Here is a 19,613-nt window from a genome sequence, read left to right on the forward strand (position 1 = left end):
GCATCAGTTGTAATGTTTCCCTTTTAATCACTGATTTCTTTTATTTGGGTTTTCTGTCTCTTTTTATTAGTCTGGCTGATGGTTTGAGATTTTATCTTTCCAAAAGACCAACGTTTCATTTTGTTAATCTTTTGAATTTTTTTTGTTTCACTTGCATTTATTTCTGCTCTGATATTTATTCATATTTATTTTCTACTATTAATTTTGGGTTCAGTTTGCTCTTGACTTTCTAGTTCTTTAAGATGCATTGCTAATTTGTTTATTTGAACTTTTTCTACTTTTTTGATGTAGGTGCTTATTGCTATAAACTTTCCTCTTAATACTACTTTTGTCGTATCCCATAGGTTTTGATATGTTGTGCTTCCATTTTCATTGTTTTAATAAACTTCTAAATTTTGTTCTTAATTTCTTTATTTGCACACTGGTCAATCAGGAGCATATTGTTTAATTTCCCTGTATTTGTATAGTTTTCAAAGTTCCGCTTGTTATTGATTTCTAGTTTTATTCCATTGTCATCAGAGAAAATACTTGATATGATATCAATTTTTTGAAAATTTTAAGACTTGCTTTGTTAGCTAATATATGGGTTATCACTGAGAACGATCTGCGTGCTGAGGAGAATAATGTGTATTCTTCAGCTATTTTATGAAATGTCCTGTAAATATCTATTAGGTCTATTTTATCTGTAGTGCAGATTAAGTCTGATGTTTCTTTGTTGATTTTCTGTTTGAATGATCTGTCCAATGCTGGAAGTGAGATGTTGAAGTCTCTGTCTTTAGCTCTAATAGTATTTGCTTTACATGTCTAGGTACTGCAGTGTTGGGTGCATATATATTTACAATTGTTATATCCTCTTGCTGAATTGAATCGTTATCATTACATAATTACCTTCTTTATCTCTTTTTATAGTTTTTGTCTTGAATTCTATTTTGTCTAACAAAAGTATAGCTACTCTTGCTTCTTTTATTGATTCCATTGGCATAGAATATCTTTTTTTATCCCTTTATTTTCACTCTATGTGTTTCTTTATAGATGCTGTATGCTTCTTAGAGGTAAGAGATCATTGGCTCATTTTATTTTTCATCCATTTAATCCATTCAGCCATACTATGTCTTTTAATTGGAGACTTTAGTCCATTTATGTTTCAAATGGTTTCGGAATACAGTGTACCAAAGTAGTATATTTTTTTTAATTAAATATTATTTAGTTCATCATTTTGGCAAAATTTCATGGCATTTTTTCTGAGTGAAAATGTATCTACTTATCTGTAAGTAGATAAATCATGCAATTTAAACTTAGTAAAACACATATTTAAAATTAACAAATAGCATATAGGTACAGATATATTCTCTATCTAAGCGACAATCAATACTTCCAAAACTTACATTTAGGATATATGTTATATGTAACCCTTAACTGCATTGAAGGAATGTTTGTTCTTCTGGCCTAATAATTATATGTTCAGAAAATCTGCAGTATTTCCCTTATTATAAATTTAATGTACATGAATTAATCTTCAATATTATATTTAAAAGCTTATCCTTTAAGATGACTTAAATATTCAATTATTAAAAACAATTGAGCTTTGGTTTTTTAACATAGCAGCATCCGTGTGGACAAATAACTTCATGAAAATGTCATGTACTCATAGGGCTTTGATACATGTTTGATGGCAACCTATTCAAGAAAGAGTAAAAAGCAATTTTAGGTGACAAAGATTAAATTGAAAGATTTTCATTCTTACATCCATTAATGAAAATATATTCTGATTGTAAAAAAATTCAAAAATGAAATTAGTGTACATTATCCAGACTTTTATTCCATTTTATTATACCAATAATCAAATACATAGTCAGAAATCTTATACCTCACAACATATTGCAAATTCTAATTAGTCTGCTTAATCCATTAAGAAAGTATAAAGCACTTCCCATCCTGTGGGATAACTGACTTGAAAGGTCAAGTATCTTATTTGAAATCACTTGGTGTGACACAGTGGCCAAAGGCTAGCCACAAAACTATATTCAGAATAAAACATTGCCAAGAAATCTCTGAAGTAGTTCATACCTCAAATCATCATATATTGGAATACAATTAGTAATAAAGGGAAATCCATCCAGGGAATCCTCAACTTAGCCTTTGTCTTTCATCACAATAAAGGGATGTAATTCACAAGATTACAGTTTCTTTCACACTCCCTATGGTGATTTTTCAAATTACAAATTTACTTTTCAACTATGTACTAGCATCTTGGAGGCATTGTGTTCCATATCTTTCATTAGGTGATGGGGGATCACATGTTAATGTGAAATAATATTATTCAAAACTAATTATTTTTCCTCATTCTTTGTCTAGGAGGCACTATAGAACATTTCAGTCAAAATGCTGGCAGCGTGTGACTAGAAAGTGCCATGAAGATGAGAATTGCATTAGCGCCTTAAGCAAACAGGACCTCACATGTTCAGGAAGTGATGACTGCAAAGCTGCTTACATAGATATCCTTGGGACAGTCCTTCAAGTGCAATGTAACTGTAGGACCATTACACAAAGTGAGGAATCTTTGTGCAAGATTTTCCAGCACATGCTTCATAGAAAATCATGTTTCAGTAAGTTCCCCGACTAAAATTATCTATCTATCTATCTATCTATCTATCTATCTATCTATCTATCTATCTATCTATTTTGTTTTTGCCTGTACAGTACAAAGTGGTAATCCAGCATGGCACAGACATTTTTGTGTTTGCTATTGCATTCGAAAATTTGCTTTCTGATTATTTTCTGCATATTTACTATTTTACTCACTTACCTGAATATAGTACATTTTAAAAATGTATGTGATAGATCACTCTTAATTTGTTGATTTCAATATCAAAAGCATGGAAGACTTATTCTGTCAGATAAATGGATATATCAAGTGTCCATTGCTACACAACAAACCACAAGTATCTATACTAAGTAACAAAACAATAACTTCAAACAATAACCATTTATTTGCTCACAATTCTGCACATTGGACTTGGCTTAGCTGGATGGCTCTTCTGATGGTCTTTTTGGGGATCACTCATGTGCCTATTGTCATCTGGTACCAACAGGCTCTGCTGAGGCTGTTTGGTCCAAGGTGGTATTAGCAGACACCATTTGCTGGGATGGTGTGGTTCTTTTCCATATGACATTTTCAGTAGTATAGCCAAAAACTCTTACATGGCAGCAAAATAATTCCTAATGGCTAAACCCCATTGTGCAGCTATCTTTATCTGCTCCTGTCACATTTGTAAATATTTCACTGAACCAAGCAAATCACAATGATCAACCTCAGAGTCATTGTGGGAGTGGAATACATAAGGATGTGAATATTCAAGGTCAGATTAATCAGGGACATTACTCTAACAACCTACTATAATTGGCTGTCCCAATCTAGGTACAATATATTCACTCTTCAATTTAGTTTTTCTTTCCTTGGTCCTTAACACGTCAGCTAATCAACCTAAAATGATGAGATGGAAAACGTATTTTCCAAAGTTATTATTTAATTTAGGGACAAGAAAATTGATATTTAGTAATTTAAATAATTTGTTCAGCATCTCAAAGTGAGCAAATGGTCAAGAGGGACCATTTCTGAGTCTTAAGGAAAGAACCTATGGATGTGATTATGTACTAATTCAAAACCTCTCTATTATCCATCTTCAGGGTTAGACCATGCAACCATCTATGTCCCTAAACTTCCCCAGGCCCCTACCCCTAGGTCCCTAGTTGTAACTACCATATCTGCAGGTACTGTTTCTAGAAGGAAATAATGGATATTTACTGTTTCATAGCAAACCAAATCTTTATATTTATTGAAAATGTTTGACAGATATAGATCTATACCTACAGCTATATTTGTGTATCTGTGTCTATATACAGATACACATTTTACACGTTTATATTTCTATTTTTCCTTACAGATACTTAGGAGATGCACATTAGCCAAATATGATAAAAATTGTGATTTGTTGTGTATTAGGTAATAGACATACAACTCAGAGTGTATGGTTTTGATTTCAACAGTGTTTTCTGTGATATATCCACAATTTCTATAATTAGCACTACTGATATATTTCAACTGAAATCATGATACAGAGAAGAATTGCAGTGTTGTATAGGTCATATTTTCTGATTTTCCTCTCTTATTAACATTAGTTCTGTTGAAACTGAAAGTACTTATAATGAATGTCTCATATGATTATAGCAGGAAAATACCAAATAACCAATCTGGTATTAACCAAATTAAACTAACAGTAATACATACTGTTATATAATAACGGTTATTTATAGGTTCTTTCTAATATTGCATTTTATAAAGAAAAATGTTGATTCTACAGGTTAATAATGACTCAGTTTTTTGGCATGAATTCTCTAAAAATATAGGTCTAAACTTCCTAATTCTAGTTCTAAACCTGTTTTTCTCAAATATAACAACGATTGTGTTTGATTTTCATAGTGTTTGCTTACTATAACTTTTTCAGAGCAAAATATTTGCAGAGGTACTAAAGATGGACATTTGAAAATCCATAAACATTAAAGTACTATGTGAATGCTTTAGAAAAATGAAAATTCAAAATGTTTTCACTTTTCTTTACTTACCTAAGAAGTGGAAGATTTTGTTCCAAATATTACCTACTAAGACTAGGAATTTCAAATGACAGGATTGGAAAATTAAAGGAACCTCAAAGGTCTTTGGTCACAGTTCTTGGTAGAGTTGTCCCTTGGTATCCATAGGGAATTGGTTCCAAGACTCAAATGGAAACCAAAATTTGTTCATGTTCAAGTCCCTGATATAAAATGGGGTAGTATTTGCATATAACCTATGTATATCCTCCCATATGCTTTAAATAATGTCTAGATTACTTATAATAGCGAATGCATTATTTACAGGTAAATGCCATGTAAATCATGGTTATAATGTATCTTTTACATTCATATACATTTTGTTGTGCTATTCTAAAATTGTTTTTTTCTCCCAAACATTTTGATCCATAGTTGGTTGAGTCAGTGGGTGCAGAACTCACAGATATGGAGTGATGACTGTACTTGAATTAATAGCAAAAATTCCAAATAAAACCAAAAACCAAATCCTTAGGGCTTGCTAATTCTAACAAATCTTTATCCATTGCATCAAATATATGGAAGTAGCCCCAGGACATTTTTTGAAGGAAGTATGTCTCTCATCATTGCCCTGGCTTCTCACATCGGCCTAGCATTCTCATGCATTTTCAAAAGATCCATCATTACAGTATGTTTCCAAAACCCTTTAGCTTCTGCTTGCTTTACCTGAAAGGGTCAACTGAATAGAACTGAGAGGACAGTGAAGGGAGGCTTTTCAATCTGTCACATTTGCTTAATTAAATGTATTGTTTCTCAAACTCATTTGAGCTTAGGCCACAGTAAGTAATATATATTTATATTAGTTTTGTACTCTCTTTTTTATGCAATATACTCTGTTTCTCACAAATTTTTATTGCTTTATTCTATTGTTCCCCAATGCTAATCACTACTCACTAAATTGATTTTAAGACTTACTAACATGTTGTTCGCTGAAGTTTGAGAAACACTTTCTTGGAATATAACATCTGAAAATAAATGTATAAGATTAAATAGCTTGCCCAGGGTTTTACATTGGGTATGGTATAGTCATGACCCTGGCTGGTTGACTTGGAGCCCACTATATTCTCCTGTTTGTGAAATGATAATGAAAAAAAAAAAATAACAAAACAAACAAACAAAAAACTTGTATCTGTTCCATATTCTCCAAAGCTCTGTTAGTCTGAACTTCATAGTTCTGTTCTGAGAACTAAACTTGGCAAATGCACCGAAGAGCCCTTGTCCATTCCTGTGTGCATGACTACACTCAGGCAGAAGAGCATCCTGAACAAACCATGTGTTCTGTCACCAACCTCCACTTACCTACTGACTTCTAGATTCACAACAAACTTAATCGTCTGTGATAATCTGTAGCACAGAACAAATTTGTGGCCCTTAGAGCTAACAGAGAAATGAGGGCCATGGAAGAGAGAAAAGTTGGTTAAGAGATAGAGGACCATAGACACGGAAAGGATTAAAGGATCCATTATTGTTTTGAGTCCATTATACCGAAGGAGTGGGAGGGTGTACCTTAAGCTGATAGAAATGTTATTTTTGCATGTCCCAGAACTTTGTTTTTTTAATACCAGTTGTATAGTCAGTAAACGAGGTATGATCCTGCCCCTGAAGACTCAGCTCCTTCATTTGAAAAATTAAAAGAAAAAGGAGAAAGCAGAGGAGGAAGAGGAAACGGAGGGGGGAGGAGAGGAGGGGGAAGAGAAAACAGGAAGGAAGAGAAGGAGAAGGAGACGTTAGGAGGAGAGAAAAGAGGACAGGAGGAGGAGAAACGGGGAGGAGGGTAAGAAGAAGAGGAAGAAGAAGAAGGAGAAGAAGGAGAAGAAGGAAAAGAAGAAGTAGGAGAGAAAAGAGGGAAGGTGGAGGAGGAGGATAAAGAGGATTAAGAAAAAGCAGAAAACCTCTGTTTAGTAAACTCTACAAAGGATGGAAAACATAGCAATACAAATGTGATACATGCTTAAAAAAATTTAAAGAATACAGAAATAATCCCATTCTCAAGAGATAGCCAATGTTAATAAGGTTGGTGTATATTCTTCTGAACTTTTTCTTTACTTGTAATACATACATACTTTGAATACCTTGTATATACATATTTACATTACTCTGACACACACACACACACAAGTCATTTTTTAAGGCAATCAAACTAATTGCTTTACAGCTTGCTTTTTAAACTTAAAAAATATATAGTAAACCCATTTCCAAGTATTTATATATACGGTAGCTTAATTCTTTTTAAAGATTACATCATATTTTATGGTATAGCTACATCATAATTGTTAACTAATCTCCTATTAATGTGGATATTTTGTTTGAATGCAATTATTTTTACAGACTTTGCTACAATAAATGTTATTGCACATATACACTGGCATTTCAAGAGAATAGGTTTCAAATGGTGGAATTACTAGACCATTTATGCATTTGTGCATTTTTAAATTTGGTAGGAATGGAAAAAAAAAACAGTATGTTCCAATTACATTTTTAATGAGAAAAATTTCATTATTTTTAAATTGTATTTTTATTATAAATAATATGGAACATCTTTTCAGTGACTTGTTGGAAATATTCTATTTCTTCTTACCTACTCCTATACTGTGCTTAAAATATCCTGCATCTTTAGTATCAGTAAATGACACTTTTGTTGCCTGTGTCAGCTGTTTGTGTGGATATGTGAAGACTCATTGATCTGCATACGTCCTAATGATCCTGGTGACAAAGTGATGACCTGGCAGGCCATAGTCTTGGGCTTGGAACTGGACCCTACTATGTGTTATCTGAGTTATGTAAAGGGCAAAGTTTTTAAATCATGTTTCGAATATTCAACCATTCTTCCTCAACTAGATAATCTCCATTGCTTTTTTAAAGGATAACTTTCACTACATGATTAATAGTTCAAAACAAAATTTATAATATAAATATAATTATGAAGAATAATTGTATTTATCATTTAGTTAAAGAAAAATAACATTGTCATGAGTTTTGAAGTTCTTTTAAGTGCCCGTCAACATCACATTCTTTTCTTCCCCAATACAGAAATTGGTGTTTATTAATTCCTTGTGTCCCTTTATAATTTTGCCACATTAAAAAAACTCCAATCAATATGTTGTTTAGTTTTTCATGTTTTCAGCATTATGTAAATGGAATGACATTTTTTTTGCCCCTTTAGTATCCTGAAATGAAGCCATGTTATGATGTAGAACTAGTGACTTATTTTGCACTGCCATATAATATTCTATTGCAAATACATCTATTCATTCTATAGCTGGCATGTGTTAGCCTTTTTTCCATTTTTAAAAATTGTAGATAGTGTGGCCTGAGCATCTTAGTACATTTCTCTTGGTACACACATGCAAGGTATTCTCTAGGGAGCAGTTCTCAATCTTTGCTAAACATGAGAATCGTTGAGAGATTAAAAATTCTCATGTCCAATAAACCAATAAAATTACATTATATAATGGCAGGACTTGACAGTAGGATCAGCTTCATGGACATGTGGCCAGTGTAGTTACATAGGCCCTGTGCTTAGAAGAATCCCAGACCTGGGGTTTAATGCTCTGCAATCATCGTTGAAATTTTTAATGATTTTCTTTTGTTTTTGTTTTTGAAATTCAGTGAAGCGATAAAATACACGAAAGGTGGCTTGGAGCCTCAGCACATATGTGTTTCTGTGTCCTGCCATTTCGCATCTTCGCAGGGGCAAGTAAGTTCTCAGCTGCCTGCTCCCCATCCTCTGATGCTGGGCCCTGCCCAACACCCCTTCACTGCACCATCCTGCAACTGCTGCCAGACATTTATTTTCTAAAAAGTAATATTGAGCCTTCCAGTCCACAGAAATACATATTTTTCTTTTCTGTCTTATAATAAATTCTTGTTACTTTCACAATGAAAAATAATTCTAAATATATTTTTTACATACCTTTGGCTATTTATAATTATTTGTAGGTATGACCAAATATTACAATTGCTATTGAAAGTCATATTTTCTCAGGGTTACACTGTCAAACTCTTTGTAGTTGAACTATAGAAATTCATTTGATTTCTATACATAAATTCATAAGTAGCAAAATTGTTAAACACTCATAGATTTTGACAATTTACAGAATTATTTTGTTCTTCCTGTGTAAATAACCATATACCCTTCATTAATCACAGTTTTGTTTCCTTTGTTCAATATTCAGGCTTTTTTAAATCCTCCCCCCCCTCCCTATAACATCTGGGACCTACAGAAAAAATGTGAAATATAAATGGTGATAGTGAGCACCGTTGCCTTGTTCCTGATCTTGAAGAGAATTATCTCATCATTTACCATTAAGTCTGACATTTGTCACAAGTTTTTTGTAGATACTGCAGATTGGAATAAAGAAGTTCTCTGCTATTCACAGAATGCAAATCACTTTTAAACAACAAATGAATGTTGAATTTTATTAAATTCTAGTCTACATTTAAGGATCTCATCTGAAATTTTTTGAGTACTTTTTAGTTATTGTCTTGTGGTAGAGTGATTGGTCATGGTTCTAACATTGTTAGACTATCAGAAATAGAACAAAAGTATTCATTTCTAAACACATTCAAGAATCTTTATTTGTACAAAAAGGAAAAAAGAAAAAAAACCAGACAAAAATAAACCCAAGTTATTCATTAGCATCCTATCTTTTCCCCTTTCACAGAAAAATTTTCTGGAAAAGTTGCCTGGGTTCATTGTTTCAATTTCTTCTTCTCTTACAAGTTGATCTACCCTTTCCAGTCTAGCTTCTGGGTATAGATCCACTCACAAAAGCAGCTTTCCCATAGGTTATCAACCATATCCATTTCAGAGGGCTTGGAGGTCCTTGTCTTACTTGGATTTTAAGCTACCTTCAAGAACAATTGATACACGTTTTTTTCTTAATATACTCCTCTCACACCTTGGCTCCTATTCCTCTGATCACCCTGAATGCTCCTCTTATTTCTACTTTGTAGGCTTATCTACTTGGCTAATTAATATTTGTGTTTCAACACTCAGCTGTAGATTCTCTACTAAAGTAATGCTATAATCTTCCCCAAGGAGATCCCCTCCATGGCCATAGCATCATCACTTCTTACATTGACTTACAATCTTTAAGGAAGACCTCTTTTCTAAGATTTCAACCCAATTGTCTATTCACCTACTTGATATATTCTTTGGAATTTTGAGATTGTGATATAACAAATAAGCTCCAGAAGCTCGGTGGCTTTACAGAGTGGAAGTTTATTCCTTGGGAGCATAAGTCTAATCAGCGTTAACAATGGTCATTCAGAGGACTAGCCTCTTTCCTACATGCAGCTGTACCTCAGCATAGGACCTCTAAGTCTTCTCTACTCAGCAGAGGATAGGAAAATACGAAAATACAAAATGTAGTTTGCCTCACAGTCATAAAGGAGCATTTTATGGTTTGATGGTGGCAACAGTGCATATCACACACACTCATGGTCCACTGGCCCCAACTCAGTCACATGGCCACACCTATCTCCAGGGAGACAGGGAACTATAGTCTAGCTTTGTGCTGGGAGGAAAGGCAATTGTAATTGTTTATCAACAAGTAAGTCTCTGCCAGAGTTTACCCTTCCTCTTCCAAACTTTCCATTGCATTTTTCTCTTCACACAGAGAATATGCTTATTCCTTCTCCAGTGGAGACATCTTAATGTTCTTCAGATTTTTATTCAGCATGATCCACCAACTCAAAGCCCTGAATGTTAAAAGATGTGCAAGCCAAATGTTGTGGCACCTTGTAATAGACAGACAATCCACTGCCATCTTCCCGACACAGACACCAAACACTTAACACGTCTAAACCCCACTATATACCTACATATAGTATCAGGGACAGCAAAACCTCAAAAAAAAAAAAAAAAAAAACAAAAAAGCAAACAAACAAACAAAAAAAACTTCTATTCAAAATCAGGAAAAATGGGAGAACAGTAGCACACAATGAGATCCTTTACCATAGGCATTGTGCAGCCTCTCTGGCAGTGTGGATTTCTGTAAGGAGAACCTGAATCAGATATCTTGTGAAGAACCATCCTCTGTGGCTCCTATTTTATCCTCTGAAAGGTTCTTCCTTGACCATACTTTTCCACAGCCATATCTGAAATAGGTTTGGCAGAGTACACCCTCCTCTGGGAACATGGAATGCTCATAGCCAAATCCTGTTCATACAGTTTGAAGGATTAAAAATTGTTTTAAAGTTTAACAGTCACAGACTTTTGCAAGCAGTGCTCCTTTGGCAATATAATCTCTTAAAAATGTGTTAGGTTTCTCATGTACTTGCTTTCTATCAGTTACATGTGCCAGTATTCACAATACAAATTTTTTCTTGACTTAGTTCCCAAGTCCGCCTTATTTCTTTCCTTCCCCACCTCTGTACCTCTCTCTCTCTCATTTAATAATTTAAGCTAATCTAAACAATAGACTGTGTAATAAGGTAATACCCTTAATCTGAGATTTGCTCCACCATTCAATCAATTTATTTAACTTAGAAATACTAGGCCTGTTATGACTGGAGATACTTTCCTTTTGTTTCTTCGACTTTTTTTTTTTTTTTTTTTTTTTAAAGTTCTGGGATACATATGCAGGATGTGCAGGTTTGTTACACAGGTAAATGCGTGCCCTGGTGGTTTGCTGCACAGATCATCCCATCACCTAGGTATTAAGCCCAGCATCCATTAGCTATTCTTCCTGATGCACTCCCTCCTCCCACCACCTGCCTGACAGGCCGCAGTGTATGTTGTTCCCACTGTGTGTCCATGTGTTCTCATCATTCAGCTCCCACTTATAAGTGAGCACATGCAGTGTTCAGTTTTCTGCTCCTGTGTTAGTTTGCTGAGGATAATGGCTTCTAATTCCATCCATTTTCCCGAAAAGGACGTGATCTCATTCCTTTTTATGGCTGCATAGTATCCCATGGTGTATGTGTACCACATTTTCTTTATCCAGTCTATCATTGACGGTTATTTAGGCTGATCCCATGTCTTCATTATTGTGAATAGTGCTGCAGTGAACATACTCATGCACATATCTTTGTAATACAATGATTTATATTACTTTGGGCATATACCCAGTAGTGGGATTGCTGGGTCAAATGGTATTTCTACTTCTAGATCCTTGAGGAATTGCCACACTGTCTTCCACAATGGTTGTATGGTAGTTTTGATTTGCATTTCTCTAATGATCAGTGATGTTGAGCTTTTTTTCATTTGTTTGTTGACCACATGAATGTCTTCTTTTGAGAAGTGTCATTCCTTTCCTTTGCCCACTTTTTAATAGCGTTTTTTTTTTCTTGTCAATTTAAGTTCATTGTAGATTCTGAATATTAGATCTTTGTCAAATGGAAACATTGCAAAAATTTTCTTCCACTATGTAGATTGTCTGTTCACTCTAATGATAGGTTATTTTGCTGTGCAAAAGGTCTTGAGTTTATATCTCATTTTTCAATTTTTACTTTTGTTGCAATTGCTTGTGGTGTTTTCATCATGAAAAGTTTGCCCGTGCCTGTGTTCTGAATGGTATTGCCTAGATTTTCTTCTAGGATTTTCATGGTTTTGGGTTTTACATTTTTCTTTAATCTATCCTGAGTTACTTTTTGTAGATGGTGTAAGGAAGGGGTCCAGTTTCAATTTTCAGCATATAGCTAGCCAGCACTCCCAGCACCATTTATTAAATAGGGAGTCCTTTCCCCACTGCTTGTTTTTGCCATGTTTGTCAAAGATCAGATGGTTGTAGCTGCGTGGTCTTATTTCTGAGCTCTCTGTTCTCTTCTATGTGTTTATGTGCATGTTCTTATACCAGCACCATACTGTTTTGGTTACTGTAACCTCATAGTATAGCTTGAAGTTGGGTAACATGATGCCTCCAGCTTTGTCCTTTTTGCTTAGGATTGTCTTGGCTATTTGACTCATTTTTGCGCCATATGAATTTTTAAATAGCTTTTTTCTAATTCTGTGAAGAATGTCAATCGTAGTTTAATGGGAATAGCATTGAACATATAAATTACTTTGGGCAATATGGCCATTTTCATGATATTGATTTTTCCTGTCCTTGAGCATGGAATGTTTCTCCATTTATTTGCATCCTCTCTGATTTCTTTGAGCAGTGGTTTGTAGTTTTCCTTGATGATGTCCTTCACTTCCTTTGTTGGCTGATATTCCTAGATATTTTGTTCTTTTTGTAGCAGTTGTAAGTGGGAGTTCGTTCATAATTTCTCTCTGCTTGCCTGTTGTGAATAGGAATGCTACTGATTTTTGCACATTGATTTTGTATCCTGAGACTTTGCTGAAGTTCCTTATTAGCCTAAGAAGCTTTTGAGCTCAGACAATGGTGTTCCCTTGATATAGGATCATGTCGTCTGCAGAGTCAGTTTGACTTCCTATTTGAATACACTTTATTTCCTTCTCTTGCCTGATTGTCCTGGCCAGAACTTCCAATACTATGTTGAATAGTAGTGCTAAGAAAGGGCAGCCTTGTCTTGTGTCAGTTTTGCACATTAATTTTATATCCTGAGACTTTGCTGAAGTTGCTTATCAGCTTACGATGCTTTTGGGCTAAAGCAATGGGGTTTTCTAGATATCAGATCATGTCTTCTAAAAACAAAGATAATTTTACTTCCTCTCTTCCTATTTGAATACCCTTTATTTCTTTCCCTTGCCTGATTGCACTGGCCAGAACTTCCAATACTATGTTGAATAGGAGCGCTGAGAAAAAGCATCCTTATCTTGTGCTGGTGTTCAAAGGGAATGCTTCCAGCCTTTGCACATTCAGTATGATATTGGTTGTGGATTTGTCATAGATGGCTCTTATTATTTTGAGGTATGTTCCTTTAATAACTAGTTTATTGAGAGTTTTTAACATGCAGCGATGTTGCATTTTATCAAAGGCCTTTTCTGCAGCTGAGATAATCACGTGGTTTTTGTCTTTAGTTCTGTTTATGTAGTGAATCATATTTATTGATTGGGCTGTGTTGAACCAAACTTGCATCCCAGACATGAAGCCAACTTGATCGTGGTGGATGAACTTTTTGATGTGTTGCTGGATTCAGTTTGCCAGTATTTAATTGAAGATTTTTACATCGATGTTCATCAAGAATATTGGCCTGAAGGTTTCTTATTTTTGTTGCATCTCTTCCAGATTTTGGTATCAGCATGATTCTGTCCTCATAGAATAAGTTAGGGAGGAGTCAGTCTCTCCTTTTCAATTTTTTGGCATAGTTTCAGGAGAAATGGTACCAGCTCTTCTTTGTACCTCTGCTAGGATTCAGGTGTTAATACCATCTTGCTTGGTAGGCTATTTATTACTGCCTCAATTTCGGAACTCATTATTGGTCTATTTAGAGATTCAGTTTCTTCCTGATTCAGTCTTGGAGGGTGAAGGTGTCCAGGAATTTGTCTATTTCTTCTAGATTTTCTAGCTTATGTGCATAGAGGTGTTTATAGTATTCCATAATGTTTATTTGTATTTCTCTGGGGTCTGTGGTGATAGCCCCTTTATTATTTCTGATTGTGTCTATTTGATTATTCTCTCTTTTCTTCTTTATTAGTTTAGCTAGCTGTCTATCTATTTTATTATTTTTTAAAAAAATAGCTCCTGGATTTGTTGATTTTTTGAAGGCTTTTCATGTGTCTGTCTTCTTCAATTCATCATCTTTGATCTTGGTTATTTCTTGTCTTCTTCTAGCTTTGGAGTTTATTTGCTCTTGGATATTTTTCAATCTTATCTTTTACTATTTGAGACATACAAGTAGTCAGCTTTTTAAATGTTAGGGGATCCTTATTTTAATGCCTCTGATCTTTGCTTGAAAACCAATTTCTACCTGAGCTCATCTCTCTTTTGTAAAACCCTGCTCAAGCAGCCAAAAGTGAGCCATTCATGCTATCACTCCAGCTCTTTCCAACCACCGCATGTAGTGCTACTGGCTGGGTGGATATCTGATCTCCTTTGCAAGTTGTACCAAATAATTTGCCAATTCAAAAATAAAAAAGGGCCTCCATCTTTCCAGCCCCCAATAGGCAACTTCTCACCACCTGACTGCTAAGATGGTTCTCCATATTTTAGGTTTATACTATGGCAGCTGCCCTACTTCAAGGTGTCAATTTTTATATAGGCTCAGCATCACTAAGCCATCACTGATAATATATCAAATACCAGTAGGCCAAGATAGTAATTAATTTCTGACTCACATAAAATATAATTACAGAGGGAAGAGGTGGGATGGGTTGAGTGAGTTAGAGGAATTTAGGTGTTATACAGCTGTTTAGTGATTCCAAATATTTCTACTGTATGGCTGCACCCTCTTTTAAGTTCACAGATGCTTCTTCATTCATCCTGCAGATTCAGAAAAAGATATTACATTGAAGATTTTTAGGGGCCAGTCATAAGTGCATTACACATGTTCTTCTGCTTCTACTTATCTGTGGGGAGGCTGGGAAATGTAGTTTAGCTCTATAACTTGGAGGAAGAAAAGTGAGTTTGTTGAGTGGCTTGCCAGTCTTTGCCACAGTATTTCCAACAAAACATCTAATCTGTCTTCCTAAAACTAGTCCTATTTAATTATCATGTGTACTCTATTATAGATAGATACTGAAAGGTCTGAAATTATTTTTGAATCTGGACAGTACATATAACAGAGAATAAAGCATAAAGCAATGACTTGTGTGCAATAGTTTATCTGGGAGCACGTGTAAAGGAGATGGGATGTCAACAGTCAGTACAAAGATGCAATACTGAGTTTTCTAATTCAGGTAATTGAAGTTTGCTTCTTTGGGGACCTTCTAAGATGCTTTGTGAAATACATCACAGAACTTTATTCACAGGAGAAGAAAGCATTTGACCTTTGGATCCTGTCCCTCATTGATTTGGGGTGACCCCACTAGCCTTGATTCCCTAAAACTTGCATACAGTGTATGCATGAGTGCTGAGTGGGTCCCCACATTTCATGCTTCAGTGGCAGAAAAGCACTGGGAAAAGAAAAATGAAAAGCATGGTACAACGTCCAAGATGAAGCACTCTTAGGTTGTAGCTGCATAAAAAAAAGATTAGGCATTCTATGAAGCATTTTGATGGTGGAGAAGGAAGGCAAATTCATATCCAAAGTACATATAAATTCTAGTTGGAAAGCATCACTACCTCTTTCAAGTAGAAGGGTTATGGTATTATGAATCTGCCATCAACCTGCTAAAATAAGATCTTGGTATAGGTATCTGTTGTTGCTGGAAGGTTTGCCATTCAGCATTGGCAGAACACTAACTGATCAGCCTTATGAGGAAATCCATTCTGTCAGGCCCATGCATAGTTGCCATCCTTGCCACCATAGCTACATTCTTCAAGCTCATTGCACAAGTGTGGTCATGGAGGCTCTTCTCTGTGGTAGATACTCTGCTGGCAAAAATCTGAGATATTAAAAATTTGCCCACGTCTTGCCACTACCATGGGTCCTTCCACAAGTCTTTTTTTCCCTCATTCCCTTTTTAAAAATCTTCCAAGTCTGCTTCTTTTATCCCTTTGACCAAGCAATTTGCCACTGACCATGAGTCTTACTTCTAGCCACTTGTCTTTCCATACAAAGTGAACAGTCAAGAGTACTGCTCATGTTCTGCCTGTGGGAAGGATTTCCTTTTACCACTGTCTTCTAGAGCCACCTCTGTGAGTGTTTGTAGTCTTCTGTGCATGGACAGTAAGCACTGATATACTGGGTTTGTCTTTCTGGGAATCATTTCCTTAACAGATCTGATAATATCCAATAGGTGCTAAATTTCAAATGGCAAGGAGTATTCTACTGCAAATGGAATGGCTTTGCTTCAGAGCCCAAGGTGTCTGTGTTGTAACTCTCCTATTACGTTTTTGCCAGAGACTCCATATACCAACCTGAGAGCTTGAATGAGATTAAGTGTATAAAGTGACTATTAAATAGCAAATATTGTGTATACGTTAAGCACTGTGCCTTTATTTTTATATTTTTAACTTTTATTTTAGGTTTGGGGGTACATGTGAAGGTTTGTTACGTAGGTAAACATGTGTCATGGAGATTTGTTGTATGTATTATTTCATCATTCAGGTATTAAGCCCAGTACCCAAGAGTTATCTTTTCTGCTCCTTTCCCTCCTCCTCCCTCCCCCATCAAGGAGACCCCAGTGTCTGTTGTTTCCTTCTTTAACACTCTGTCTTTAAAACCATTCTTTTGATTCTGGATTAAGAATTGAACCATTAGGCTTCTTTTATTTGATGCCTTACAAAGACTATAGTGAATACTGCTACACATTTTTAGGAATTTATTTTTTATGTTTTGCTTTTTCCCCAAATTTATTTATTTTTTAAATTGATATATAAAATTGTATGTATTTACCATATACAAGATAATGTTTTGAAATACACACACGCACACACACACACACAGTGGAATGGTTAAATCTAACTAATTAACCCATACATAACCTCACGTAGTTATCATTTTTGTGGTGAGAACACTTTACATTCACTCATCATTTCACAAGATGTAATATATCATCATTAACTATAGTCACCATGTTGTACAATACATTTCCTGAATTTTTTCTTCCTATCTAACTGTAGTTATGCATCCTTTGACAAATATCTCCCCAACAACCCTTGCTTTTAATAACCATCCCTCTATTCTCTGTATCTATGAGATCAACATTTTGAGATCCCACATATAAGTGAGATAATGTGTTATTTGTCTCTCTGGGCCTGGCATTTTTCATTCAGGACAGTGTTATCCAGTTTCATCCATGTTGTCGCAATTTAAAAATCTTCATTTTCTTCCATGGTTGAATAGTATTCCATTGTGTATGAATATTACATTTTCTTAGGTTGATTCCATATCTTGGCTGTTGTGAATAGTGTTGCAATAAACATGGAATGCAGATATATCTTCAGCACACTAATTTCACTTCCTTTGGATATAAGCCCAGTAGTGGGATTGCTAGTTCATTGGGTAGTTCTATTTTTAATTTTTAGAGGAACCTTCATACTGTTTTCCATAATGGCTGTCCTAATTTATTTCCACCAACAGTGTGCTAGGGGTTTCTATATTAAGGTTTTACTAAAGCCAGCTGGTTCACCAACTCTATTAGTAACAATCTTTCCATTATTAATGAAGAAACATGGTCACAAAGACAAGCCCAAATTATTGAGGAGTACTACTGAACATTAAATTTTTGGTTCTCAAATCTGGCTAATCCCCAGAAATATATAGAGAGTGTGTGGAAAATATAGGTATTTAGCCCTAACTCCAATAATTCTAATTCAGTAGGCCTGGGGTAGAGCTCAGAAATATGTATTTAAAAAGGTATCCAGGTGGTTCTGATTTTCAAGCAAGTTTGGGAACCACTTCTCTAATCCATATTTGGGAAACCCAGTCACCAGCCATAGGTCCCAGAGCCTCTTTTCACTCACACCTCTCAGGGAATAAGAAATGTCTGTGCTCAGAAGGGAAAGACCAATAAGACTTATACCATGCAGCTCCCAAGGTGGCCTGCTTCACTCCAGTGCCCACAACAATTGTTGGTACACATTAGCCACTCAATAAGTACTGAATGAATGAATGAGTAAATGAATAAAAGTCTACCATAGTTCTATGGCAGCACTGTTCTTGAATTCAATCATTTTTCCTTGCTTTGTTGGAAGTCTCCTGATAATACTGCTTCTCTGTTTAGCGCCTCAATTCTTTATGTTTCCACTGAAGCTGGAATTTTTAACTCAAGTATTTGAGCAAAAGAATCAGGAATTAACAAGACCAGGCTGCTACTGCTCACTTTAATAAAAACATTTCGAGCTCCTTATATTTTCCAACACTTTTCCTTTTTATAGATCTGCTCTCAAAAAGTCTGAGTAGTAGGAAATAATTTTACAGTTGATCCTTGAGTGGTGTCATCACTGTAAATAAGCAATTGATCCTAACACATTTTTGTTCTTAAATGTGTGCATCCCTTTAATGACTGATATGGTTAGCTCTATCTGTTAATGTCGGAAGATTGTTCCCAACTGATTTCCAGAACCAGCTGGCTTTTGTGAAATATTAACATAAAAACAACTCAAAATGTATATAGTCTTTCAAGAAGCTTTAGAAGCGAACCTTTCTGTACCTGTTTCTACCATTTCATTTCTTTTTATAGCCGTACTTCTCACCCATCTGTCTATTGATCCCTCATGTTAGATGTCAAGATGCTAGTAAGATTGGTTTATTCATCTTACTTGTCTGCATTCAATGGATAGATGATTTATTTGGCTGCATTTCAACCTGCCTTATAACATTTCATCTGTCTATTCCCAGTGAAGGTCTGGATTTAAAAATAACATTCCATTAGCGAGCATTTTTATAGAAAGTACTTTTAATACACCCTTTATATATGAAGGTGCGTGATGCATAGTCTTACATTTTTTTCCTTAAGTACATAAAATGTTAAACTTAATTTTACCAAAATAATGTAAAGACTATGTAAAATGAATTAATAAAGGCTCAGACTCACTTTTTAAATTATATGTTATAATTTTTAATATTATCTGATCATTGACTGAAGAAAGAAGATTACAGACTATAAATAAAACACTGAGCTAAGTGAATTGTGAAAGACATTTCCCCTGCAAAAGCTCCTCTCTCTTTCTCTCCCTGTCTTATGCACACATATATACATACATATATACATAAATGCACATACATCACCTTCTAGTATAGCCAATTCATATAAATTAGTATTTCAGAGCTTTATGCTAAGTTTTGGCTTTAAATAAATCACCTCATCTAGCCAAAACCACTGACTTTTTCTTGGTTTCTACACAAAACTCTAATTCAAGTCTAGTTTCCTTCAAATTCAGTCCAGGTGCTAAAAAAGCTTCTTGGTTTTCCAAGGAACATTCAACAGAATTTCTCTACTCTGTATTCATATTTATATCATAGCCTCTAAACAGTCCACTATTTGGTATTTTCTGGATGAAAATGGCTCCATG

The 19,613-nt window shown here is 35.0% G+C and overlaps 1 protein-coding gene across 1 annotated transcript in view; it reads left to right on the plus strand.

The window, feature by feature from the left end:
* The window catches only part of GFRAL (GDNF family receptor alpha like), an 81,669-nt gene that overhangs the window by 41,503 nt on the left and 20,553 nt on the right, over nt 1–19,613 (plus strand). Inside the window, exon 7 of the mRNA XM_021937485.2 lies at nt 2,356–2,606. Coding sequence (XP_021793177.2) covers nt 2,356–2,606 — 251 coding nt within the window. The remainder of the gene's footprint in view (nt 1–2,355; nt 2,607–19,613) is intronic.

Source organism: Papio anubis, chromosome 6 (assembly GCF_008728515.1).
Source record: "Papio anubis isolate 15944 chromosome 6, Panubis1.0, whole genome shotgun sequence".
Classification (NCBI taxonomy): Eukaryota; Metazoa; Chordata; class Mammalia; order Primates; family Cercopithecidae; genus Papio; species Papio anubis.